This window comes from Equus quagga, chromosome 20 (genome assembly GCF_021613505.1).
Source record: "Equus quagga isolate Etosha38 chromosome 20, UCLA_HA_Equagga_1.0, whole genome shotgun sequence".
Lineage (NCBI taxonomy): Eukaryota > Metazoa > Chordata > Mammalia > Perissodactyla > Equidae > Equus > Equus quagga.
The window spans coordinates 10551046-10578875 of record NC_060286.1 but is presented as its reverse complement, the minus strand read 5'-3'; the positions used below and the strand labels follow the sequence as shown (position 1 = coordinate 10578875).

The following is a 27830-nucleotide window of genomic DNA, read 5'->3' as shown; positions in this document are numbered from 1 at the left end:
TCCCCAGAATCCCCACGCCTGGGATTCATCTCCCGAGGGGCGATGTCAGTTGGTCGTGTTGGATAGAATCTAAGCATCGCCATTTTTTTGAAAGGTTCCCTTGAGGCCCTGATGATTCTTTCTAACGGGCAGTCAGTGAGAACCACTGAGCTGGTCCAAGGTTCTCAGACACACCTAGGTGGTTGTGTAAGGATCACCCAGGGGAGGTGTTCACTGCCACTTCCCAGGCCCCACCCCCCAAAGAGTCTGAGTCAAGCAGTTTGAGAAGCAGTGACTCATCCATCTCCTTCAATTTATAGATGAGGACAAAGCAAGCGTTTAGGTGACCCAGCTAGTTAATGGCAGGGCTAGGACCAGCAGCTGGGTCTCTGGACTCTCACTCCAGTGCGTTTGTGGTTCCTCAGTGTTGTAACTCGAGACGTGCCTGGGAGCCAGCTCTCTCCTCAGGGACTCTGGACATGGCCACAGAACATTCAGGGCAGCTGGCGGAACAGAGGCTGGCTCTGCTGTCTCCTTCTGCTCAGAAGAGGCCTCCAAGTGCCTCCAATCCTCCCTTGACCTCACCAGACTCAGTGGACCTATCTTCAGGTTGAGTCCGTGCCCCCAGGTCAGAAGACTCGCATGGCCCTGACCCAGCAGACATGTGGGTCCACCTGTAGGACAGCTCTGCCACCTAGTCCCGCAGCTGCACTCCTCCAGGCCCCAGCCAGAAGAGACGGGGTGAAACAAGGCTGGTCCACCCAGGAGAAAGAGCAGAAAACCCAAACAAACAAAAAGAGAGGTATTCCTACCCCCTATGAATCAAAGACACTATTGAGAATGGGATGAAAACTGAGGATCCGTCCCAGAAAAAATGCACCTCTACTCCTCACTCAATATTGCAGCCACCTTAAGACATTTCTAGACTCCAAGTTTAGAATCCTTGCCTCCTGACGTCTCCTGGGAACTAGAGAGGGAGAGAAGAGTAAAAGGCACCAGACACTGGAGACTTCTGCCTATTAGAAAAATGTTCCATTCACCCTTCCCCCTTTTTTTCAGTCCAACTTTGGCCCTTGGGGAAAAGAGCTAAAGGCTGGCATGGAGCTCCCCCCACCCCATCCCAGACAGGACACCAGGCTGAGGGTAGAGAAGTCCCTGGGAGTAGAAATAGCAGAGAACAAGTTCCCTCCCACACCTCCTGATGCCCCAGCCTCCCCCACGAGCACCTGGGTGCCTTAGGCTTCGTGAGCACAGACGACAAATGAGTAAATGTGGAAGCAACAGCAGCCATGTCCTGCCTTCCCTAAGACATCCCTGGACACGGTCAACTCTCCCCAGCCCTGCCAGACCCCAGGAAGGAGGCCACACACAGGGCGGTTGGTCAGCAGTGGTTATTGCACCATTGGCAAGTAGTGAAATGTGTGTACATTAGCGACAACCACAAGGTCAGCAAGACAACCCAAAAAAGTACCTACACTGAGTCTATTACATTCTTCCCGGGAGGGGTATCAACAACAGAAGCACACATACGCACATGCGCACACTAACATACCACAGAATGGAAAGCAATAAATTATACGCCTCATTCCTCCTGGATCCGAAGAGGCACAGTCAGAGAGCAAAGCCTCCCCAGGCCCCCTCCTGCGTCCCCGCTGGGTGGGGACCTCGGTCTGGCAGTGGTCGGGAGACGCCGGAGGCCTGAGCAAGGCCTTCTCTCCCTGGGAAGAGGCGAGCTTAAATATTTGGCTTCTTACAAGAGAAAAACTATATACAAGGGAAGTGGCCACACTGGCCTCAGAGGAAGGGAGGGCTCGCCTGGGCCTGTGGAAAGTCGCCGGGAGCCCAGGGCGGTGCCCAGGCACTCACAGACAGCAGGGAAGGCACGCCGAGCACACTGGCACATCCCTCCCAGGAGAGCAGGGCGAACAGCCTCCAAGGGCTGGTGGGCGCCCGGGTGGGAAGCATGCCAGGTCCTCTCTGTCCCCAGCACGGCTCCTCTGTCCCCCAGGACTCAGAGTCAACCTACGGAGTTCAAGGCCTGGAATTTCTCCCGCAGGTTTCTCACTCTCCCCTGCTGGCTGGGGTCCGCTGGGTCCCTGGGACCCTCTTCCTTTGGCCGATACTCTGCAGACTCCTGGAAATCCTGGCCCTGCCCCACCCTGGCCGCTGGCAGGCTTGGTCCGTGCCCACCGCCGTCCTCCAGCCCCACAGGGGGCTGGGGCAGGGGCCCCTTCTCCATGACAATCACCCGCCGGTTGTTGTCCAGGGTGAGGTCTGCGGTCACGTACAGGGCCCCCTCTCCGGCCGGCCCGCCTGGGGGCAGCGCCCCAGAAGGCTGCGGCTGGGCGGCCTCCAGGCCTGCGCGGGCCCTCTGGGAGCTCAGGCTGCTGCAGCGGCCCGCCCTGCCCGGCAGAGGCGGCTCCACTATGCTCTCGGGCACCGAGCGGCTGCGGTAGACGGGCGGGCCGCGGGGCCGGCTGCCCTCAGCCTGGAGTGCCTCGTCGTAGGAGGCGTACTTGGAGCAGAGCTCCCGCACGTCAGGCCAGTGGAAGGTCTCAGTATTGAAGGGGCTGAGGGGGCTTCTCGAGGAGGGCCGGACACCAGAGGAGGGGGTCCTTGGGCTGGCAGCAGAGGGGCTGCAGGAGAAGCGCCGTGGCGACGTCTCCCCGGCAGAGCAGGGCTTGGGCGGGCTGGGCTCCTGGCCTGTCGTCGGCTGCTCGGGGTTGAGGAGGGACAGCACCGGCTTTCTCCTACCTGTGAGGAGAGAGAGCGGCCTGAATCACTGGGCGGGAGCGGGGCGGGCTCGACTGTCTCCCATTCACTTTCCAGGCAAGGTGGTGGGTGGGATTTGGGGTGTGACGGAAGAGAAATCTCATTGACCATCCACGGCCCCGTTTATCAAAAGGAAACAGGAAGAATGAAGAAAAGGCGGGGGACAAAGGGAGACAACGGGAGTCAAAGGAAGAGATGAGAGCTTCTGCTATCCTGGAAAAGAGGGGCACATGGCCACGCTTCCTCCGAGGCCTCTGCTCCACAGGAAGGGCTCAGCCAGGCTGCACGCTCGGCCTTGGGGCATTAGACCAGCTGCCAGGGCACACCCCCGCCCTCAGTGTGGGGTCCAGCCCTCTCTTTGGTTTCTTAGGGGTCACTTTCCCACAGGAGCCAACTGGCTCCTAAAAGGCTCTTCTGCCCCAGATTTGAGGGAAGGGCCCACCCCCTGCCCCCATCACTGTACCTGAGCCACCTGACGGCGCTCCAGCCTCCTCCTGCAGGCGGGGAACGGTGGCAGCCGCCTTCTCCCACTGCAGTGGCGGTCTGGCCGTCACTGACTTGCTCTTGATCCGGAGACTGTACTGGCGGGCCAGCTGGTAGACTTTGTTCTTGACTCGCTCGCTCACGCGGCTGTCCATCACGTGGGAGAGCTGCACAATGCGGGGGTGCAGTGGGGCCACCAGCTCCCCCTGGGTGCCATTGCTCAGCTCCTTCACCAGCTCCTTCAGCTCCCGCGCCAGGTGGGCCGGGCTGGGCCGCTCAGTCGGGGAGACACTCTCCGGTGAGGCAGTGGCTGACTCCTCGGTGATGGCCCCCAGCTCATGCTCCTCCAGGATGAAGAGTGGCTCGTGCAGGTCAAAGCCATTGGCCTGGCCTTGGCCTGGCCCCTTCCGAGGGCTCCCCCCAGAAGACTCCATTCCCTCCCAGATCTTAACAATTTCTGAAGATGGGCGGAACTCAGCATCTGTGATAGGAGCTGGCTCCCCAGCGCCCGCCTCGCCTGGTCCTGGGAGGTCAAACAGGGCCCACGAAGCCGGCCGGGAGCCTGCCTGTCTCTTGTGGCCCAGCGGAGCCACTGGCTCTGGGTCCGGCTTGGGAAGGCTGTTGAACCTGGAGACAGAGTTTCTCACCAGCCCTTTGGGGATGTAGGAAAGGCTCTCCCGGCGCCGGATGCTAAAACCCGCATCATGATGCTCTGCGTTTTCGTAGTAGCTCTTGATTTTGTCCAGCAACAGCCGGTCTCGGGTGGAGAGCATAGATTCCTTCTTCTTGCAGGAAGACTTGTCTGGCTCCACTGGGCAGCCTGGGCTTGGGGGCTGTGTCCCATTGACAGAAGGGCCACTCTCCATGGCCGCCCCCACAGTAGTGTCCACTTCCTGGGGGAGCTGAGAGCCGAGGGGGTCTGAGGTGCTACCACCTCGGGCCAGGCCCTTCTCGCTGCCCTCTAGGCTGAGCACACTGCTGCTCCGGCTGGTGAGTCTCGGGGTCCCGAAGCCACTTGACTTGCTGTCCTCCAGCGCCAGGCTGCTCCGCCGAGAGAAGCTGCTGACGAACCGCTCAGCAATGACACTGGCCTGGTCCAACACAGAGGGGGGCAGGAGGCTCTCGGGCTCCTGGGCAGCCCCCATTTCCTCCTCCTCCTCCTCACTGCTCAGGGCCTTAAGGTCCTCAGTGCTCTCAGCCACCACGAAATCCACTATGCCACCTGGGTGGTCCAGCCCCAGCAGCTCCTGATGGACGCCAAGCTGTGCATCCAGGACTTCTGGAGACTCTGAGTCTGAGGGCATCTCCTCGGTGCTGGGACCTTCCACAGTGGCAAACACCTCCTGCTCTGTCCCAGACTCAGGGTCTGGCTCAACCTGGGACAGCACAGACAGCTCATGAGCCAAAAACCTCCCTCATGATGGATGAGGGGATGAGGGGCAGCACAGCCTGCTCAAAGTCTAGTGAGAGGGCTGTGGTTTAGGACCGAATGCAACCAATGAGCTCAACTCAAGAGTGGGCAACAGGAGCTCAGGGAGAAGAGCGTGATGATGTCCCTGAGTCACCCTGCAGCTGGGGTGCTGGGCCCATGTCCTCAAACCCAAGGAAAATACTAGGATGGAGTAGAGTAGTGGCACCTGTCAATGGCAGCCTGGGAGCTATAGGGACAAGGTGGGAACATACACACCAGGCACAGGTGTGGCACCAGGACTCCCCTGCCTGATGGAGTGGCAGCTCCCTAAAGCCCTAGAGGCTTCCCACATGGGGGTTGTTCTGGGTTCAAACCCAGGCCTGAGCAACATGAGAGGCCACTCCAACTTCCTGGAGGGGCCAGGGCCTCCTGCATGGATCAGGGTCCAGAGGGCGATGGGACCACATGCTAGAATCCTGTCAGGGCAAAGTTGGGGATTTGGCTCCTACCAGCCAGCCTCCGGCCCTGTGCACGACTCTGCATGTGCCCAGGAGTTGGGCGAGGAAGGAAGCAAATCTGAGAACTCCCTCTTGACCACCTTGAAGGTCATTTAACCCATAAAACTGGCCGGTATAGGCAACTTTCCAGAGGGGTCTTTAGAGAGAAGACAAGAGCCAACCCTCCGTGCTCTGAGGAGTCAGAGCTGACGCTGAGTATTCTAGTCTAGAATGTGCAGAGCGACCCCCGACCTCGGCCTGCACCGTCCCACACAGTAGCCACCACCACACGTGGCTTCCAAGCACCTGAAAAGTGGCCAGTCCAACTGAGAACAGTTGTAAGGGTAAAATGCACACCAGACTGCAAAAACCTCATTAGAAAAAAGTATAAAACATCTCATTAGTAGCTTTTTATATTGATCACATGTTGAAATGATAATAGTTTAGATATACTGGGTTAAATAATTTTTTAACATGGCTACTAGAAAATTCAAAGTTGCACATGTAGCTCACATTCTATTATCATTGGACGTCAGACTCTTATCCAATGTCATCAGGTTTCTCAGTCTTGTCCTGGCTGCGAGGCCCACCCTGTGGTCTAGGCCTCATGAACTTTCTCTTGTACCTTTGAGAAAGCAAAGGACTCTGTTCCACACGACCCACAGGCAGTGTCGGGTGGCAGGAAGAGGAAGGTGGGCGTCTGAGTCACAGACCCAAGTGTGAACTCAGCTCTGCCCCTCAGGAGCTGCCTGATGTCAGGCATATTCTCCCTGGTAAAGCCGTTGCAGGGAATGGAAGGAAGAAATAAACCATCAGACATGTAGGAGGCGTCCAGTAGACATCACCACCCTGCCCCTTTGCTCAGGCGGGCACAGGCATGATCTGAAAGTCTGGCGTGCTGGCAGGGGCAGGGCCTTATGCCTCCACAAGGCAGCAAGGGGATCTAAAATCTGGCCACTGCCACTAACTGTGCCCCTTGGCAAGGGAGACTACGCAAAGGGAGGGGACCTTCTTCTAATCCACAGAAAGGGCCGTCTGCTCCGATGTGCCCATAGGCCAGACAGGCCTCCTGAAGGGACGAGGGTCCTTGGGAGCGGGGAATTCCTGTCCCCACAGGCCCAACGGGAGAGCTCATACCTGAAAGCCCTGCCTGCAGACCTGAAGATCTGCTCCCGGCACCTCTGCACCATCCCCTTCCACTGCTGGCCACTCACCTCTGGCAAGGAGGAGGCCGACTCAAAGCTCATGCGCTTCTCAGCACGGGTTGGAGAGCGACCGCTGGGGCTTCTGCAGCTCTTGGAGCCTTCAGACTCCCTGCGCCCCTTTGCCTGCAGCAAGTAGAGGGCAGTCGTCAGCTCCGGGGACGACTGGGAGCTGGTCCGTTCTGCATCCCACATGGGCAGCACCTCCTGAGCCCCAAGGGGGCTGGGCTGCACTAAGAGCTAGCCCTGGATGTGAGCCACTCCAGAGTCAACCTGAACTGCCAGGTGTGGGGACACAGAAATCCCTGCCAGGCATGCAGCCTTGGAAAAGTAAACTTGCTAGACCCTTCCAGCCCCTCTGTGTGCTGGCTTCCCACCTTCTCCACCACTCCCACTCCATTAGTCATGCTGATCGAGTAGTATACTGGTTAGAGTCCAGTACTGGAACAGCGCATGCCAGGGGCTCACCAGGGTGTGACAGTGAGCAACGGATTAAGAAGTGCTGGTTGTAGGAGTAAAGGAACAAGGACAGAGGAGAGGGGAGGGCAGCGGAGGGGACAATTGGACGGGCATGCACATGCCAGGGAACATGCAAGGAGGAGGGGAGATCAAAGAGACACCTCACCATAGCGCCCCGGGAGAAAAGTAAAGCGTTGGCCCGATAGTGCCAGCAGTGGAGGGCGGCCAGCAGGGAGCTGGCAAAGTCGGCTACCTGCTCCGCCACTGCCAGGCTCTCCTCCTCCTCCTCCTCCGAGCCTGGGGGCTCCGGCCTGGCCCCCTTCTCGCTGCCTTCATGCCCTGCCAGGTCCTCCAGAGAGACCTGAAAGGCCTGCTCCTCCTCCTCCTCCTCCTCCTCCACCACCTCCTCCTCCTCTTCCTCCTGCTCCTCCTGGGCAGCCCCTTCAGCCTCCGGCTGCAGGCCCCGAGGATGGGCGGGCTGCCCAAAGTCCAGGAGAGTGCCGGCACTGCCCGCATGCTGTTCAGAGCACAAGATCCCCTCGTGACCGGCCTCTGGGCAACCCCCCTCTCCTCCTGCCAGCGGTTGGGGGTGGGAGGCTTCACAGAGAAAGCCACATCTAGACACCAACCCCTGGTCTCCACTGGGGCCCAGTGAGGACGGGGGTTCTCAAGGTGGGAAGCTGGGACCTGGGAAAGCTGGGACTGGTGCCTGGTCAGGAACCCAGACCCAGGGAGGCCTGCCTGCCCCAGAGAGCGGGAGAAATGAGGGAGGATCCAGGCCGGGCAGGCCACCACCACGGTGGTGTTCTGGGAAAAGGGTACAGAAGGGTCCCTGGGGCAAGGGCCACAGCTTATTCAACTCTGTGACCCTGATGACAGAATCCAGTACACAGTAGGCACTTGATAACTATTTGTTAAATGAATGAAAAGACAATGGGGGCTGAAGGGGCAGGGGTCTGACCAGGCAGTCCCACCCACCTTGTCCAGCCAATCCCCTCCATCCACTGGCCTTACCTTCATTCCCGCTGCTCTGGCTGCAGCCACCACCACCAGGTCCCAGCACATGGGCGAGAGGAAGGGGAAGAGAGATCAGTAAGCAGGAGGAGGAGCCTCTTTACAGAGGCCTGAGGCCCAGAGCCCCCCGGAAAAGGCCTCACGGGGGCTCCTACTCCTAGAACCCTCACCCAGTCTCCCGGGCTTTTAAAGGAATGACCGACAGAACAGGAGCTGGGAAGCAGAACAGCACAGGCCTGTGCCTGTCACTCACTCCTGCTGTTATCCAAGGACAGGGTGTGAGGCATGTGTGTTGGGGAAGGTTCAAGCCCCCTCCCCATTTAGCAAGGGGTGAGGCCCAGTTCCAGGGACGAATAGAGGCAGAGTCCCCTCTAAAGTGTCCTCGACACCTCCACCCGAGGGTTACTGTTTTCCCTTCCTGCCTGCACTCTAGAGCTCCCCGGGAACAGCTGTCCAGCCCTCCCACTCACCTTTCTCACTGAGTTGCCTGAGCAGGTGTCTGGTTGGCTCTGAGGGGGAAAAAGAGAATGGGCAGAGTCAGCGCAGGCCATTCCTAGCCCTGATCCCACGCTCAAAGCACCACCAGCCCATCACCAGCTCAAAGTCCACTCCGGCATGGCCCCTGCAGCCCTAGGGCCTCAGCGAGGCTGCCCTAGCATCTACCCCACAGGGCCCAGGCCACTCCCGCCAGCCCCTGCCGGCCATCCCCCAGGAGCAGCACTGCCCGCCATCCCCGCATTAGCACACGGTACCCAGGGCCCTCGATTCTGTAGCCAGAGCCCCACGCTGCCCCCTTGAGACCAACTAGCCACGTCTCTGGTCTCTGGAGGTCCCTGGTGCCACCTCAAGCCCCACCCTCGCCACAAGAGCACATCAGCACATTAGCTACACCTAACACCAAGCCCCCTGACAGCACCGGGCTGGAAAGCAGAGGTCGCACCCGACTTTCTGCGGCCCTTAAGGCCTGGCACTACGAGGCCTCGCTGCCTGCTGGGGAGTGTTGCCCGGCTGTACGGGGGCTGATGAGGCTCTGGGGACAGGATACAAAACACATCCATTAGGCTGATGGTGTCACCACCTTGTACCCCAGCCTTTCTGGGGACAGGCCTGAGACAGGGAGGCGAGGATATTGTCTCAAGAGCCCTCTCTACAGAGCCTGGGCCTTAGCCCATACGGCCCTTGACCAACTGGCATTAAGTGGGAGGCCCACTATAGACATGGAGCCAGAAAGAAAGTCTATTGAGGTCTCTTAGCTGTTCCCGGGCAGAGGAGCATATTGAAGAACTATTTTCTACTAAGATGCGCGTGTACACACACACACACTCTCTCTCTCTCTCTATCTGCATCAGTATAAGTAAACATCCAATTGTTTTTAAAGTGAGAAATATAAAATGCTCTACTCCTTCATTTTAAAACTGGTAATCAAGAATATTTAGTCAGTGACAAATAACGACAGGAGCACTGACTTAGCCATTTAGCGCACTAGCGGCCCATCAGCTCTCTGGAAGCAGAAGCAGGAAAGCCCAGAGGCAGAGTGGACGGCTGAGAGCGCACACTCACGCGCCTGTAGGGGGCTGCGTCCTCCCTCTCAGCAACTTCCTGGCCTGCTTTTACACACATTTCTCACAAGTTCAGTCAACTGATCTCTCACAGATAGAAGGGGGAAGAAGGGCGACCAGGCAAGCACGTCAAGACCAATGAGAACCAACACTCTTCAGGAAAGACAGACACAACACCTCAAAGGCAGCTGTCTCTATGGCAACCCCCAGCCCCTCCTCCCCCAGGTCACACGGCACAGGGATGTGATGTACCGACGCTAGAAGAGGACAAGTTCAGCTGTGGTCAGCATCCTCATTTTAAAAGGCTCAGGAGTATGAAGCACATTTTAGAAAGATGTCTGTTTCATAATGGTTAAAACTAAAACATGAAAACAAAACCCAACTCTTTTAGTGTTTCCGTGCTAAAATCGCAGCCATGTGGAAACTTTAGCTCTAAGATGGCCCATTTCCCGAGCTCTCTGACAGCTGTGGCTGAGCTGCTGCTGTTAGCACAGGTGGTCCTGCTATTACCACCTCCACCACCGTCACTGACTGGATGCTTCACCGGGCCAGGAGTTTCCAACTCAAAGCTATGGCAAATTAAGGGGGAATGTTAGAGAGAGAAGAGGAGAATTTGAGGAGAAGAAAGGAAACGAAGGGAAACAAAGAGGGCTGGAGACTTACCAAGTAACACCCCCAATCTGGGCCTTTTAACACATGGCACTGTAAAACTTGAGCGACCATGGCAAGTTGGCCTGGGGTTCAAGAGCAACACCAAACAAAACAAAACACAGACGCTTTCCAGAGACCGCTCTGCTCCATCTTCCAGAAGACCAAAGCCCACAGGTCAATCCACACTGTCGTTTTGGGGACCCGTAGGTCAGGGCCAACCAAAGACCAACACACTGTGGAGACCCAAGCAAGGGCACTGTTCCCGGTCACTCTACAACCTTTCTCTCCAGGGGACTCTCAGGCAGTTCTCACCCCAACTCCCATCTCGCGAATTTGGCAGGTACCCAGCTGAAGCTAAATCTGTCCCTGGGCCTCAGACGAAGGGCAGAGTGAAAACACACACATTCGTCACCACGGGAGAGAAGAATAAAAGCAAGGTTTTCTCTTTTTCAATAGACGATTCATTCCAATAAATCCAAGTACGTGGTAGCAGGCCCAGGCATGGACAAAAACCCAGAAGAGGAAAATGGAACTCTTTCCTGAGACCCAAAGTAAATATTTCTCGTCTGGATTTGGTGCCACTTGACGTCTAACTCGTTTTCCCCATGTCCTGCCTCTTCTCTATTCCAGAACTGGGCTGGGGACCATCCACGATGTCTGAGCATCACTCCTGGCTGACTCCCAGTATTCCGAGTGGCTAAGGAGGAAGGTTTTGATCACAGGGGAGCCAAGAAGGGGTGCCAAGGCCTGAGCAAACAAGCACCCCTAGGGTCCCTGGTGGGCAATAAGGGCCAGAGGTGGCTGGTGGAGGCAGCAGGAGCACAGAGAGAGGATGGCCCGCACACGCCCATCAATCTCCCTCCTGCCCTTTCCCAGGATTTCTGGAAAGGTGAGGGCAGCCCAGATGCTGGCTCTAGATGATCTCCTGCCTGGTCAAGAGTCCTGTGAAGAGACCTCCTGCCCACAGAGCCCTGCCCTTACCTGACTGCCGGCGGCCCTGCTGCATGTGGGTAGACACCTCATCCTGGGAGGACCAAGCCTTCTTCAGCCGCTCTGGGCTATGCCGGTACCGATTGGGATCTGCACCCAGGAGAGACAATCAGGCCTTTGGGGTAACCACCAGCCTTGGCCTAGACACTGCCCACTGCTGACCGCACCTCTCCCACCACCCCAGCTCCAGGGGCCAGAAGCCTCCAGAGCTCCCTCCTCTTCCATCAGAGCTTCAGGCACAGAGTCCCACTGTGCAGCATCATGCCCCTAGTCTTGCAGTAGACCCCCAGCCCTTGACAATAGGAGCCTCTCCATCCCCCCTGCTCCCCAGAATATAAGTATCAGGCAAAGCTTCCCCAGAAGGCAGCCTGATGCAGAGATGTGCACAATTATGGACAAAGCAGGCAGAAAGGCTCCACTTACAGTAGGAATCCATTTCCAGGATGGCTTCCTTGGCCTGGAAGGAAAGGAAACCCACCTAGTTACTATGGGACTCACTCTTGCTGCACTGGGACACCCCACAGAGCTGCACTGAGGCCCATGGCATCCTCTGAACTGACCCCTGCTGTCCAGTGGATCCAAGGTCCAGAAGGTGAGGCCCCAGTGGACCCCTGGAGCTGCCTCTGAGGGACACTGGCTCCCTGCGCCCCATCAGGAGTCCGGCCGTGGCACCCTGGCACTCACCTTCTGGGGGATGGTGGTATGGTGATTCTCCAGGATGAGCCTCTTGATGTGGTGAGTCCAGCTCCGTTTCTCCTCCACTGTTTTGGCCTGGAAGGACCCAAGAGAGAGGGAGCCAGGGTTACTATCACAGGCCCGAAGCAATCCGGGGGGACCATGCTTCCACCAAGGTGGGCAGAGGGGGAAGGAGGGGCTGTGCTGGGGCCCTGTGAGGACACCTTGACTCCTTAGCACAAGCCTAAAGGGATGTCCATCAGGATCCCGACCTTCCAGAGAGAGACCTGAGGTTCACACAGCTAAGCAAGTGGAGGAGGAGGTTCTGTCCCCAGCCCAAGCATCCCACCTGCTCCTCACCTGGATGCTGTACTGCTGCTTGCTGTGCTTGTAGTGGGTGACGGTGAAGCACAGGGAATCTCTGGTGCTTTCAATCAGCATTAGGGAGGAGCACTGGGGCAGAGGGGGAGAGCAGTCAAGACTGGGCGGTACCCAGGGCAGGGGTTCCAGCCCTTGAGACCATCTGGGGTGGCAGGGAGAGTACTCTCGAAGGATGGAGCTGCATCCACATTGACCGGGGGCCGATGAAGAGGGCCAGGAGAGGGGCCTGGGCCACTGGGAGGGAGGGACAGAGGGAAGAGGGCAGAGGAGACGGCAGCAGCCTGGTTACCGGGATGTGACCCTTGTAGACAAAGTGATCGCCCCGCTTCTTGGTGATAAGCAGCGCTTTGTCAAAGAGGAAGAAGGTCCTCTCGTTGCGCACGCGGTGTACACGGAACGTGCCCTCCAGGACGAGCTCCCCATAGATGGTCAGGTCTGGCCCCTTCCAGTTGATAAGCAGCGACTGAATCTCCTGCAGCAGAGAAGTCCCGACCCCCAGGGTCAGGCTGCTCATGACCCTACAGGGACCGCATGGGGCCTCAGGAGGCTCCCGTAGACCCACCCACCACCTAGGTCCCCCAGGGACATGCTGTCACAAGGGTCCCTCCAGAGAAGCCCGCCCCACACAGCCACCACCCCTGAGCTCAACACAGCAAGGCAGCCACACTCCCTCTCCCAAGCCCCATGGCCTCTGCCGATCACCCCTGTGTGTCCCTCCAGCCACCAGCCCCGGAGCACCTGGAGCCGGACTGCATGCTCGTGCCTCCTCTTCATGTCGTTGATGTACCAGGCCACACAGGTCATGGTGTCAATGGCATCCTCTACCACCTCAAAGCCATCCTCTTCTTCATCAAAATGTTTTGCAATTTCCTGTGTGGGATACAGGCATAGGGAACCCAGGCTCAAGGGCCCTGAACACCCCCCTCCCCCGCCACCTACATACTCGGGAGGCCCCTTGGGCTACCTGGAGCAGCAGGTGGTACTTGAGGATGCGCTGCACAGGCTTCAGCAGGTAGGAGCCCAAGGGCAGTGAGTGCTGCAGCAGCTCCTGCCGGTCCCGGAAGAACTTAGCCTGCTGCTTGTCCCGCATGCACTCCGTCAGGGCTGCCACCGAGCTGCGGGCGGAAGGGGCTGTCACTGACTAGGGAGGCCTGGATGGGGCGATGGGTTCTCCAGACTCACCAATGGCTCTGCCACCCCTCTCCACCCAATTACTCACTTGGGGTAGTTGTTGCAGTACTGGGTATAGATATCAAACTCCTGGCTCTAAGAAGAGACCAAAAATAGTGACTTCAGTTGACTGGGTTGTACCAAAGACAGGCTCCTGGCCCCCGGAGCACACTCTGCCCCTCTCCCCCGAGTGTCTGCAGCTACATCTTTGTGCCCACCTGTGTAGGACATCCCATCTCCCCAGCAGCCCCTGGCTCCACCCCAGAACGCCCTTCTCATTTGAAGCAGGGTGCTTGGCACTTCCCCTGGAAAGGGGTCCCCAGCACTCAGATGTCCTCTTAAGCTAGGAGTTTCTGTCCCTCTGAGCCAGCAAGGCAGGACAAGGGGGCAAGGACTCAGCCCTTCTTACCCTTTCCACAAAGCAGCTGGCCACAGCCACGGGGTCACTATTGCAGCTGTCCAGGTCTCTGAGTAGCTGGCTGGGTGAGGGGAGAGTGCTCATCAGACCCCAGATGACTCAGCCTCTATGGCCAGCAACACACCCCCTCCCCAAGCTCCTGGTGCCCAGACACACAGCCAGCCCTGGTGTCACGCCAAAGAGTGGGGCTTCCACCCTCAGGGTGAGCCCTGCCATGTCAGCAACCACATGCTGTGCTCAGCAAGGGGAGAGGGAGGAAACACCAGTACCCACCTCGGGAGGGCACACAGCTCCTCTGCAGGCAGAAGGAGTCAAACACACAAAAGCAGAGATTAAAGGGCGAAGAGGACGGAGAGGGGATTCACAAAGGAACCAAAGCCCCAGTTCAGAAGGATGAGGGAAAGGGTGAGAGACAGGGTAAGTCCTGCACCCTTGTTCATAGACGGGGGCACTACAGAAACCCCTAGAAGTGGTGCTTCCCCCTGCCTCCTCTTTTCTCAACCCCCACCATCAGCCTAAGTCTCACCTGGCCTGGCCTGCCCTCCCGGACTTCTCTGGCTCGCACGGCAGGAGGTTCCTCTGCCTTGTTGAAAGGCCTGGGGTAAGGTTCTTCCTATCAATGATATCCCCTCAAACTCTGTTCCTTCCAACCAGTGCCCTTTCCCTGGGGAGTCTGTGGGCCCAGGCAGCACACCCGGGCCCCAGAGGAGCCCCTCCACCCTGAGGCAGCCCCTCGCCAGGCCTCGCTCTGTCTCCCCCATTGCCTCTTGCCTGGTTTGTACCACCCCTAATGGGTCACATCATCTCCAAGGAGCCCTGACTTCCCGTGGGGTCAGTGGGAAGGTGGAGAAGAAATTAAGAGAGATGCAAGTGGAGGATGAAGATGACAGGAACTAAGGGGCCACCCAGAGGGAAGTACATCACGTGCAAGGTCCAGCGGTCCCCTGAGAGGGTGCTGGCCCAGGCTGGACCCAACACACACATGGCCTCAAGCACATGGCCTCAAATTATCTCCCCCATCTGACAGGAAGCACATGTGCCCCAGGGCACGTGGACCCAACTGGTGCCCTCTCCTGCAAGTGCTAACTATACGGTTGTACAGGGAGGAACCGCCTCTCTGCACCCTCAGAGATCAGGCCCTGGGCCCACATGTCACAGCCTATAAGACCAGGGACATTCAGGGCTCCCCCGGGCCCCAAGATGGACTTCACAGGCAGAACATGGCACATGTCAGGCCCACTCACACACCTGTTCAGTGCGTAGATGTTTTCTATGTTCCCAAAGAGGGCACTGACTTGTTCTGGCTTCAGCAGCCCGGGCGTGTCGATGATCTTCAGGAGGTAGTCCTGCACGGAGAGAGGCGGTCAGAGCCTGGCCTCACCTGGCACCATCCTACGCCCCTGCCCACCTCCCTGACCACATCTCGTTTTGTACCGCATTTCACAGCTATGACATGATTTCACAGACATTATCTACTATACTGGCTTAGATAGTACCCCCTCTGAAATTAACGTCCACTCAGAACCTCAGAATGTGACCTTATTTGCAAATAGGGTCCTTGCAGGTATAACTAGTTAAGGATATCGAGATGATATCCAATGTGACTGGTGTCTTTATAAGAGGAGAGGACACAGAGAGACACAGAGAAGACATGTGAAAGTGGAGGCAGAGATTGGGGTGATGCAGCTATAGACCAAGGAACACCAAAGACTGTGGGCAACCACCAGAAGCTGGGAGACGGGCATGGAACGCATTCTCCCTCAGAGCTTCCAGAAGGAACCAACCCTGTCAACACTTAACTTCAGACTTCTGGCCTCCTAAACTGAGAGAAGAAATTTGTGTGTCTTAAGCCATGCAGTTTTGTAATTTGTTAGGGCAGCCCTAGTAAGGGCAGGCATCTCCATTGCAGTGGGGCAGAGGGCTCCCTCAGTACATGCCCGTGTGCCCTGCACAGCGTGAAACACGTCACCCCCCCGCCCTGGGAGATAGGTGCATCATTTTACAGGTGAGGATCCTGAGGCTCAGAGGCTTACCTACCTACCCGAGGCCCCACAGCCAAAAGCAACAGAGCAGGGATCTGGGCGCAGCCGGGCGGGGTCCCGTGTTCAGTCTGCGCTGAGCACAGTAGTCCCATCCCTTCCCTATCCAGGGCACCTACTCCCGGGCGATCTGCAGGAAGTTCTGCTGGCCCAAGCTGCAGATGTGACCCGAAGTCCTCAGGCCGTGTGAGCAGCCAGCAGTTCCCCAGGGCAGGAGACCTGAGACCTCCCCACCACTCCAGGGGAAGCAGACCTTCTGAGACAGATGTCTGGGAGAACTCTCCTCCAGGGTGGAAGTAGGTTTATGCGAGAGAGCTGGGCCACTTGACGCCAGCGACCAGCCCCTCGCAAGCTCAGCCATGCAGCCCCGCAGTGGCAGTAGGGACAGCGGGCCTCACCTCAACGATGCTGCGCAGGTCCTGCACGTACATGCGCTCCGTTTCCACGATCTCCCGCACCACTCGGCCCAGGTAGCTGAGCTTGTGCGCAGGCGCTGCAGCCGCCCGGCTGTTGAATGGGGACAGGGGCCCCCTCCTGTTCAGCCAGCCGCTGGAGTTGTTGTTGCTGTTGGGGGGATGCCGGCCGCGTGGGGAGCCCGCCCCGTTCTCGGCTGCAGCCTCGGAGGCATTGGGCTCCTCCATGGCGCCGCGGCTGTCACGGGAGGAGCCCGACGAGGAGGTGCTGGAGCTCAGGCTCACCGGCCGCTCCTGGCTGCCATCCTGGCGGAGGGAGGCAGAGACGGGCATCCTGGCATCGCTGCCTGGCTCGGGCACCCCGGTGAGATTCTGGGCAGGAGAGAGAAGGGGTCAAACCTCACAGAAACAGAAAGTAAAAGGGGGGGTTGTCAGGGGCTGGGCAAGGAGGGAATGGGGAGTTACTGTTAAATAACACAGAGTTTGAGTTTTGCAGATAATTAAAATTCTGTGGATGGATACACAACAGCGAATGGACTTAATGCCACTGAACTGGACACTTAAAAATGGTTAAAATTTAAGTTGTATGTTATGTGTATTTCACCATAATTAAATAAAACAACTCTGAGATCCCTTCCCTGAGACGCTGTGAGCGTCAACAAGGATACCCAAGTAACACTCCTTCCTGACTTCCGCAGCTCCGCCTCCATCTTTCCCAGGGTGGAGGGAAGTAGATCACATCCTGAAATCATAAAGGGCTCAGAAACCCAAGACCCTAGAAGAGCCTAGAGGACAGCTCCGCCAGCCCGGGGTCAGGGGCGCCTTCTGATGCAATCCCAAGCCCAGCCTCCCTGTACCCGCGAAGAACAACGCCTCTCAGGGCCTCCGCTCCCCACCATCCACTGCAGGGCTGTGTCCTCCAGGAGGCAGCCACCTGCTGCAGGGACGGCTCTGAGCATAGTGCCTGCCACAGGGCAAGGGCTCCACGAACCATCAGAACAATGATGAGAATGGTAGCTGTCAAAAGCACTTCCCAAGTGCCCATCTGTCAGGGCCTGTGCGGGGGTCACCAGACAAGGACAGGCAGACATCTGCCTCTTATGATCTTGAACAACACACATGCCAGAGACTAAGATTCTCCCCAGGAATTGCAAAATCTCTTGAGCATAAGTGGCTTCACCAGGAACCAGACACCTGGCTACTGACAGGGAAGGCAGAGGAGATGGTACAAAGGCTGAGCCGTATTAGCCCTGCCCCACCCCGGCATCTGGTACAGGCCCCTGACTCAGCCCGGCTCCTAGGGCACAGGAAATTCCCCAGGGCTGAGCCACCGGTGAGTGTCCCTAAGCTCCCCTCAGCACGACAAGCAGGAAACTCCTCCCAGGTGAGGCAAACACAGCCTCAGGTGGACTTTATTCCCTGAGCAGATGGTGCGGCTCACAGGTAGGGCTGCCTGGAGCAACAAGTCAGGGAAGGACAGGGACACTCCACCCCCACACAGAGGACAGAACTCACCAACACCACTTTCCAGAATGTACATCTGATTGCTGCTTCCACAGGAAAAACAGTTCCAGAGCAACCCTCTCACCTCCACTGACCCAAAGCCTTCCCTCTAGTTCCAGAGCTCAGAAGCTACTGGACCACAGGCTAGAGCTATGAGAAAGATCTAGAAGGTGCCATCACTCCATAGCCTTGAATCTGCCCCCTGGTTTTCTGTGCCTCTGCCCCAACCTGGCACCAGTGCCCCTACCTGTGCCAGCACCCCTGGGCTCTGGCTTTGCAAATGTTTTCTCTGCCTGGATGTTGTTTCCTCCCCACTCACCCCATGCCATACCACCCCAACCTATGTCACTTTTGCCCAACTCTCGGGTCTTAGATTAGAACATACTCCTGTTCTAGAAACCTCCCTGAAAACTGTACCTAGGGGGTCCCTTCTATGTACACATAGCACCCCAGGGCTACCCCTGTTGTAGCACTCATTGTGTGAGACTGTGGCGAGTTTGAGAGCCCTTGCCCTAGACTGTAAGTTAGTCAAGGGTGATCTGGCAAATGGATACTGATGGTGACCAGCTGATGCTTCTACTGAGCTCCAAGTCAGAAGCAGAGAGCTATTTACCAATCCAAGCCAACCCAGCGAGGACTCTCTCAAGCACAGCTCTGTCACTGCGGGTCCCAGCTGGGGGGTCACCTCCACAGTGCTCTACATGAGCCTCTCAGTTTGCAGGTGAGGACACAGTGGCAGCACTGGGGCCAGTCCTGTGTTCTCCCTCCTTCCCTCCCTCCCAGGCAAAACACAAGGAGAATTAATTAACAGGATCATCGTGAAACTCTGAGCATCTGAGAGGAGAGCCCCTGGGAAGCACAGCACAGTTCTTCCTCCCTCCTGGGAATAGCCTTTACAATTAATCAGCTACGCCGTTCTACAGAACAGCCACCAGGAGGGCACCATGTCATTACAGCACGGGGAGAAACAAAGACCCAGACTAGACCCCAGCCCTCAACCCCCAGCCCTGGGGGACTCTGGTGTCCTTTAATGCACATGGCACAGTCAGGCACTCCTCCCCTGCCTACCCGTCCCCACTCCTTGCCTGTCAGCCCCAGCTGGAACAATGGGGCAGGGACTTACGGCCTAAGACCTTTCCCAGATCAGACCGGGGTTCAGTCAGCCCCTCTGGGGACGCTAAATGGAAAAGGCCCAAGTCCCAAATGGATTTCACAGCTGGCCAGCTCACAGCCTTAAAGTAAAGGATTAGTCACAGCCCACCGCCCCCGCCCCCCCCCCCCCCCCCCCCCCCCGACACACACACCCTCAGGGTGATTTATCTCTAAAGGGTACCTCTGGTCACTCTTTGGGGACCCCATTGCCATAGGGTGGCAACATAAGCACACTTTGAGCCCAGAAACTAAAGCATCTTTTCTACCTGGAGAAATTTTCTCTAGTTGAACATAGCCATCTGCCCGCAAACCAAGCTCACATTTTCAAAGTAGTGCCCATGCCCAAATCCTCCTGGGGCTAAAACAAAGCGTAATGGCCAACAGCTAAAATCTCCTAAGTGCTATAGACAGAACAAGCCACTTCTATCTCAGAACAGCTCTATGAGGTGGGGACTACGACTATCCCCATTTCACAGGTGCAGAAACTGAGGCTACAGGAGCAGCACACGGTAGAGCCTGGATCTGAATTCAGGCACTGAGGCTCCAGTGTCCACGCTCCCCTGCCCTTGCCTCCCTAATGGATTTCACACCAGCCAGGGCCACAGGCAAAGGATTAGTCACGGCCCTGGATGCCATGGGTTTGCCTCAGCATAAGCCATAGGGGACATATTAAGACTTGAAAGGTTAGAGCTTTTAGCATGACACTTCATTTACCCAACGAAGGCCGAAGGAGGAAAAGGACTGAGACTGAAGATTCCTTAACAGCTATTTCTAGACCTGCTACCATGTGACCTTTGACCATTTACCCTCCTGTTGGAACCAAATGGTAAAATGTAAATTCCAGGTCAAAAGATCACAGGTCAGAGAGAAGGAAAAGGCATGAAGTCACTGGTTTTGGACTGTCATTCCTCAGTGACCAGGAGAGCAGGATCACAAGGTTCTTTCTCCCAGGAAGGAGGACTCACCGGAAAAGAACGGAGAGACCCAGAAAAGGAAGGACAAAGAGCAAACAGACAGAGTACACATGGGTCTGTGAGCAGACACCATGTGACAGTGACGGAAAGGAGACACCACACCCACTCTGAGTGCATTCTGGTCCTAAAAGCCTGATCCCAACCATTGCTGTGTATGTAGTTCAGACTCTCACAGAGACAGCTCAAGTACCCGCCCACACACCCCTGGGTAGAGGCAACCCTTCCTTCCTCTCCACTGAGCCTCACCCCAAAGCCAAGGTAGAACTCAGGTCTTCAAACTCATCTTGGAAGACACCATCTGCTTGGAGCCCAGAGAAGGAGGTTACACATAGGAAGGCCAACATCCTCAAGCCATGTCCACCCCATCCTACCACACCCCATCTCCAGCTCCCAAGTATCCCCCAGCCATGACCTCTTCCATCTTTGACCATGGATCAATCCAGTCAATCATCAATCAGTGAATCAGTCTTCTAGAAAACCCTATATCTCAAGTCCCACACCTGTGAAGCCCTCTTTGACAAGGTCCCCCAAAAGACTCTTCTTTTTGAAGGGCCCAAGAAGCTGCTGAGACATACACCTTTAAGGGTCCAGGAGATAGAAGAAGAAGGGAAATCAATTTCTTTTTTTAAAAAACTTTCTGCAAAGTTAAATATACTCCACACCTTTCCTCCAGCCACACCTCTCCAGGTCACCTGGCCCCACCTCCTAGGACCTTCCCTGAATATCCCCAGGCAGGAGGCAGGCAGGCTGCAGCAGGCCCCCTACATTCCCAGCTCAGCTCACTGGGGCCAAGGCCCATGTCCTTCTCCTGCCCACTAGGCCTCAGCACCATGCCCTCAATGTGACACGTACTCCTGCCTCCAAAAGAAAAAAATGACACCGCCCCAAATCCCCAGTAGCCCCCATGTTCTGTCCTCAGGCCTCTTGCCACTGAGGCAATAGGACCCTGCTTCACCTCCCAGCCACAAATTCAGAAAGGATGGTGCCACAGGGGCACTCACCTGGAACCTTCTGCACAACCTCTGCTTCTCTGGTCCAGGGGGATCCCCAGGACTCAGCAACACTCCCTTCTGGCCCTCTCTCCCCGGCCAGTGGGCTGAGGAGGCACGAGAGGGCAAGGGGCCCCCTGGCCTGAGTTGGCGCCCTGGAGGCTCCCCAGAAGACATGTCAGCTCAGGGAGGCTGGGGCCAGGTGCGGAGGTGGCTGATGTCATCTCCTCACCTCCTGCCCGAGAAGCGGAAGCCCGACACACTACACCTGCTCTGGGCCGGGCAGGAGAGGAGTGAGGGGCTTCACCACAGGCGCTGCTCCAAAGTCCACCAGCCCCAGCGGGGAGCGGACGGACTCACCAGTGCCTGCCTGTGGCCAACCCCCTCCTCAGGGACAGCAGGTTGCATGGCCGTCCCTTCCCGGCCGGCTTTCACCCCTCAGCAACAAACACCTCCTAGACATTCCAAAAGCTCCCCAAACCAGGGCAGCCAAATGGCCTTTGACCTTCCTCAGAACAATCCCCAACTCCACTGTCAGCATCTCCTCAGAGAGGGTACCAGAAGGAAGCATAGAGAAAAGCCAGAACTTTTCTGCCTTTTCCAAGGCAGGAGCAACGTGAACTTCCAGAGACCTCAGGTGAGGTCCTGAGCCACCAGCTGGGCTCCAGCCTGCAGCTCAGCACTGCCCCACCCCATGTGGTCCCCAGCTCTGTCCCTACAGAAGGCTGCTGTCCCTACTGCTCCACCTCAGGCCCTTCTCCCCGTGAGCACACCCTGGGCCAGCAGAGAACACCTTTCACCACAGCCCCGGAGGCTTTCCTGAGCACAGGAGGAGCCCTGAGAGGGTCTGGCTCTGGGCCCCTTTCCTGAGCGGTTTCCTCACTCTGATCCCTCCCATCTCTCCCCGGAGACACAGGGGCCTTAAGCACCCTAAGAAAGGACAAGGGAAGGCTCCCCGGGGAGTGACTGTGTTCAATGTGAGCAACGTGACTGTCACAGAGGCTGTGCGAACAGTGTGACCAGGGTTTCTGGGCCACCCAAGCCCAGGCCAGCTGGCTCAAGTTCATTTTCCCTCATGAATTCATTTTCCCTCATGAATTCATTTTTCTGCCACCCAAGAACAGCAGAGGGCCACCAAGTGTGGCTGAGTCTTTGAAACAGGACTTCAGCTGCTGGGAAGGAAAAGGCTTGTGCTGCCAATGGAGACCTGCCACCTGAATTCCGGGAGAAAGTCTGGGCCTACAGACTGAAATCCAGAAAATTCCCACAGCCTGGCCGTGAAGGGGAAGGAAAGCCCCTGGATCTTCTTTCAGTGGGAGGATCTCTCCGTCACACAAACCATTCCCATCACCTCACAACCCCAACATTTGCTCACGTTGTTTCTCAAACCTGGAATGTGTCCAAGACATTCTCTCCCTACACAAATTTGGTCAAATCACCTCCTTAAAAAAGGCTTCCTCAATCATTCCCAACCCATCCAACACATACACTATTGTAGACTGAATAACGTCCCTCCTACCTGGCCCCAAGAATATCCACATCCTAATCTCTGGATATAAGGAATCTATGAATGCTACCCTACACGGCAAAAGAGACTTTGCAGATGTGATCAAGTTGAGATTATCCTAGATTATCTGGGTAGGTCCAATGTAATCACAGGGGTCCTTATAAGAGGAAGGCAGCAGGAGTCAGAAGCTGATGTGACCACAAAAGCAGAGGGACCAGAGAAAGAGATTGGAAAGTGCAGGCTGCTGGCTTTGCAGATAGAGGAAAGAGACCACAGGTCAAAGGATCTAGGCAGCCTCAGGAAGCTAGAAAAGGACAAGGAAACAAATTCTCCCCTGGAACCTCCAGAAAAAAAACAGCCCTGCAGACCCAGATTGACTTCTGACCTCCAGAACTGTAAGATAATCACTGTGTGTTGTTTTCAGCCACTGAGTTTGCGGAGTTTGTTACAGCAGCCATCAGACACTGATACACACATGCTCCTTTGAACTATAATGATCCTGAATATTGCTTAAAGCGCTGGTCCTTGGGGGTTCATATGTGCAAGCTTGTCTTCTGGGCTAGACAGTAAAACCCAGTGGGCTGGGCCCTCTTTCCCATACCCTTCCTTTACCCCCAGATGGCAACGCACACACTAGGTGCTCAAAAATGCCTGCTGGAAGGACTGCAGGATTGCCCCTAGAGCGACTCTCACCACTCCCACAGTCAGGTGAAAGATAAACAGTGGTCGAAGTCAAGACCTGAGCCGGTTCCTCCTAGACTAATGAGTTCCCACCTTAGTCACGGCCAGCAAGTTTCCCATTGGCCAAGAGGCACCCAGGAGTTGTGACTGCTCATTCACTCCAGCAGTCCTATCCCATCTGGCCCCAAAGAAGGGACTAGAGCAGGGGGATAGCTGCCCGGCCATGCCACATGGTAAGTGACCAGCCACAAAAAACTGGGAGGAAGGCAAAAGTGGCCAAGGGACCAATTAGGAGTTTGGAGAAGGGACAGCAATAAGGTCCACCTACAAATATCCTAGGAAAAGCAGTCCACCAGGAGGTTCCACATAAACACACACTAAAGACAAACGAAAGCAATTACTGTTCATTAGAAATTGCAATTGCTCATAGCCAGGGTAGGTCAATTTGGCTCCCAGCACAATTTGTCACTAAGCAGGGAAATGACACAATGTCCCCAGAAGATGGAGCAGCTAAATATCGCGCTAGAAATCAGACAAATCCAATGTTCCCAGAGGCCCCACCTATCTCACCTCTAGGTCAAAGAGGCTAAAAGGACCACCGCTCCTTATCAGCAAAGTTCAGGGACCCCGCCCTGAAAATTAACCATCTTGTTGCCCCCCCATCCTCAGTGTAGGGACTGCTTGTTTTGAGCTAGGCTGGGGTTAGCGAGGGGAGAGAACAGGCACCACACCTTCCAGAGTTGCAGCATGTACTACTTCATTAGATTCAAAGGCAGTGGAGAATCTCAGCAGGAACCAAGTGGGAACAGAGGGGCCCCATTAGGTCTCTCTGAGTTCTCAGCAAAGGAGGAAAGAATACGCAAGCAAGCAGGTGTGTACACGGGAGGCCACAGAGCAGAAGTTAAATGCACCAAATCGATCCACAGGCTTTGGTATCAAGTCAATCTGGTTTGAACCCCAGCTCTTCCACTTTACTGGGGCAAGTCACTTGATGTCACCAAGCTTCAAGTTCCTTATCTGCAAAATGAGCACAACAGTACCAACCTCACTGGTCTCCAATATTGAGATGGTACAAGTAGAGCATTTGTACAACATCTGACACACAGGAAACCCATCATAAATGGTAGAAATGATGAGGATGGATAAATTATTATTTGTTCCACAAGCACCAGGACGAGAGAGATTTTTTTCTGATTTGCGTCTCAAATTCTGATCCATATCTCAAAATAAAGAAACATGTTAAACCTGGTGAACCAGTATGATCTAACCCACTCCCACCAACCATCCGTCATCTATGATCCCAACATGGATTTGGACCATGATCTGATAAGGGAAATATGAAGCAATTCAGCTGGAAAGGAAAAACAGTCTGACATCCATGCCCAACAGAAGGTCAAACTGGAAGATGAAGTATAAACGAGTCAGAGCCCTTTGCTATAGCAGGCAGGGCGCATTCCTCAGGGTTCCACAGAGGGAGGCGGCATAGACTGCTAGGAGCTGGAGAGGAACAGCATGGGGGACAACAGGCCTGAGCAGGAACAGAATTTAAGGCAACGTGAGGCAGCAAAAACGCAAATAAGTGATTAATAAAAACCATCCTTGACACTGGTCCTTGGGTTTTAAAGAAAAAACAAAATCCAGCTTCAGGATGGACATGTGGGAGAGCCAGAACATAAGACAACGATGCGAGGAAAAGCCCTGGTGTTCACCCATGTCCTAGTCACAGGGAGTATCACAGAGGGGAGCAGCAGAATGTGTCTGAATGAGCCCAGGGACTCCAGCCAGCACTGCTCCAAACCAGCCCTAGCTCTGCTCCCAACTCGCTAGAGGATAAGGAGCAAGGCAGTGACAAATTAGTGCCGCGTTGTCTACCTCTCATTTAGGGATAACGCTACTTGCCCTTCCTAAGCTGCGAGCTTCAGAATTCACTGGACAAACATTTCCAAGCACTCAGTTTGCACAAAGACGTGGCGGCCTTGTGGGAGATACAAAGATGCCCCACACACAGAGCCCGCTCCCAAGAGCTGATATTCTACCAGGAGAAACAAGTGCAACAGTAATAAGAGGAGGCGGAGAGCGGTGTGGTGAGCGGCATGGGAGTTCAAGATTGCCTCCAGTTTGGGAATTCGTTCAACACTTCTGAGCATGATGCTAGGCCCTGGGGATACTGAAATGAATAAGACATTGTCCCTGTCTTTGAGGAACTGAATTCTGGAAGGAAAAACAGCCATGTAAACAGATTATGCACAAAGCAACGCCTTGAGTGATGCTACAGAAGTACGAATACATGAACTGTGCTAGCAGGAGAGGGTGTAGCTAGTGCTGCCAGGGGCACCAGGGCAGCTTTAAAGCAGGTGACATTGTAGCTGAGTCTTTAATGATGAGTAACGTTTTGCCAGGTGAAGAAGAGATCTGAGGGCATTTGATGCAAAGGCAGCAGCATGGGAAAGTTGAGTCCCGAAAGGGCCTGGACCACCCAAGGACCTGAGGCATCTGGCAGCATGAGGCCAGGCAGGAAGCCAAGCCAAGGACAGACTGAAGGAATGTGCAATGGCTTTGTTGGAAAGGGCACTCCCAAGCCAGGCCTGGAAGAACAACTCAAGAGACAGGTAGAGACAGGGCTCTATGAGATGAGGTATGAGAATGTGCCCTAAAAAGGTACAAACTGCTATGTGGGCTATGGCCACAGGTGTCCACATAGCCAAAGAGTGTTCAGGAAGAACCCAGAGGCCTAGTCAGGTGTAACTGTTCATAGAGAGCTTCAAGGAGGACAAAGAGAGACCTAGGGAGCATCTGCTAGAAAGAAGAATGAGACCTATTCCAACACACGAAGGGGGAAGAAATAAGGCCCCAAATAAACATGGAGATACGAAGCCATGCATAAATTAAATGCTTCTAAAAGCAGGAAGAAAACATCTACTCTAGAAAACTGAGATACCAGGGCTTATCGGGAAGGGACTCTTTCATTGGGATTCCAGAACAGTAGCTCCCAAAGGGGCTGGGGGAGGGGTCAGTGTACATCTTACCTCCCGAGGGTTTTTCCCTTCCCACAATTCCCACTTTCTGTCCCCAAGCAATTTGGAATCAGGGGGCAAGGCTGCCAGCAGGGTGGCTCCCCCAAACACAACTTCCTCTCCAATTCCACGCATGAGCATCCAGACTCAGTAAAGTGTATAAATGCGAGCAGCCCCCTTTTGTGAACTGCTGCAATCAGTCCAACCAGCCCGGCCTTCCTCATCCCTCAGGCACTACAGCAAGAGAAGAGCTCCAACCAACACCCCCTCTTTGCCCTGGACGCTGACCTTGGGCCTGGCACCGGACCCAGAAAAGTTAGGAAAGTAGATTTTCCAAGGCAGACCTTACAGCCTCACACAAGGTCAATTCTCCAAGGCAGGCAGCCAGCCCTTCAGATAGCAGGGCCTCACGCACTTCCCCTCACGGATCCCTATCCCACAGCACCTCGGGCGGGGGCAGGGGGAGGGGGGGCCTCTCCACCCCACGCACCTTCCCCCACCCCAGCCCCCACCCCAGCTCGCTGCCTTCCCTTCTGAGGAGCCTCAATCAGGGAGGCCCAAGAAACTCATCCAACCAGTTCCCACGTGGGAGGAGAGGAGCTTTCTCCCTCAGCTGAGAGCTTATATGGACCAGCATGCAGACAGGAGGGGCAGCTGTCACCAAACCCCAGATTCTGGGGTGAGGGGTGCACATGGCATAGAGTGGCACACCCCAGGCAGCAGAGTCCCACTCCTGGAAAAGCAAGGCCTTGATTCAAGGTTGAGAGACAGTCACGTCCGGGTGGCAGTCTGCCCTTGACCTGAGCCCAGAACTCTGAAGGGGTGGGCACTGCCCCTGCCTGGCTGCGTCCATCAGGCACAAGACAGGGTGGGGTCGACTTCCTTTCACATCGTCCACCTGCCACTACCTGATTTTATCGAAAATAACCACCCTCTGTGAATTCGGGGAAAAGGAAACTTTAGGAAGAAGTGGGAGATTAGCCCTGCTTTTCCCAACATGTGTGTGCTGGGCCCCTTCTTGAACCACCCAACTCTGAATGCTCAGCGATCAGATGACCCCCCTAGCAGAACCATTTGTGGTCACTTCCAAAAGGAGCATAGGATTGTCTTGCTCTTACCGAGCCACGATGGACAAACCCACCAGAAGAAGCCAGCGCGGCATAAAAAGGACCAGCCCTCCTACACCTGCACCTGCGTGATTCTCAGTTTCTGAACCTCCAAGGGAAAAACCCACCTTTTGCCCCAAAGCCTGTGGCTGGCCTGGTTCAGAGGGGACTTTGGCAAGACTTGAGGCCTGGAATTGAGGGTCCTGGGCACACCCCACTCTCATCCCCTGGCCTGGCCCCAGCCAGGTACCTACCGCTTTCCTCAAGAGGGCTCCCATCCCAGCACCGAGAGGGCGGCGTGGGGCCGGGGAGCGGCATCCTCCCCAGCACGGCGCTGCCGGCAGCCTAGCAGTTAACAGGCCCAGCGAGCAGAGCAGCGGGCTGCCACCAACAGCTTCGGGAATTAAAGCGCCCGCCGCCTCCTGCAGAACCTCTTCAATAAACGTCCTATTCAGAACCAGTTCCGCGTGTGGGTCATACTTTCTGCATTGCTTTCATTCCTGAATTCTGGGGGGCCCCTAACAGAGGAAATGCAGCTTCCCACCCCGATTCAGCAGGTCCCCTTAGGTGAGGACCCAGGCCACAGCCCCACAGGTGACTGCCACACTGCCCAGGACATGCAAATATCTCCAGCAATTAAGCACAGGGGACACGAACTGCAGGAAGTCAAATACTGAAGACACACGAACAAAGCCAGATCTTTCACCAGCACAACAATACTCCATTTATGCGCTCCTCCCCCAGCCCAGGCCCTCAACGCCTGAGGATACTAACCCTTCGGCCCTTACAAC

General features: G+C 55.9%; 1 protein-coding gene across 2 annotated transcripts; it reads right to left on the bottom strand.

Moving 5' to 3' along the window:
- Nucleotides 1-1355: 1355 nt before the first annotated feature.
- Nucleotides 1356-27434, bottom strand: LOC124230680 (pleckstrin homology domain-containing family G member 3-like). Of its 2 annotated transcripts, XM_046646937.1 has the most exons (19): nucleotides 27294-27434; nucleotides 16099-16485; nucleotides 14910-15007; nucleotides 13653-13722; nucleotides 13293-13339; nucleotides 13038-13188; nucleotides 12812-12943; nucleotides 12363-12545; nucleotides 12053-12145; nucleotides 11702-11788; nucleotides 11441-11474; nucleotides 11009-11107; nucleotides 8758-8847; nucleotides 8288-8326; nucleotides 7818-7837; nucleotides 7057-7320; nucleotides 6357-6470; nucleotides 3215-4610; nucleotides 1356-2733 (listed from the first exon to the last, which is right to left on the bottom strand). In XM_046646937.1, exons 1-19 carry the CDS (start codon nucleotides 27315-27317, stop codon nucleotides 1997-1999), a joined length of 4065 nt encoding a protein of 1354 aa, XP_046502893.1. In that variant the 5' UTR covers nucleotides 27318-27434; the 3' UTR covers nucleotides 1356-1996. The 2 variants fall into 2 exon arrangements, with proteins under 2 accessions (XP_046502893.1, XP_046502894.1); XM_046646938.1 differs by lacking the exons at nucleotides 7057-7320; nucleotides 8758-8847 and having other exon boundaries at nucleotides 27294-27432.
- Between the last annotated feature and the right edge of the window lie 396 nt (nucleotides 27435-27830).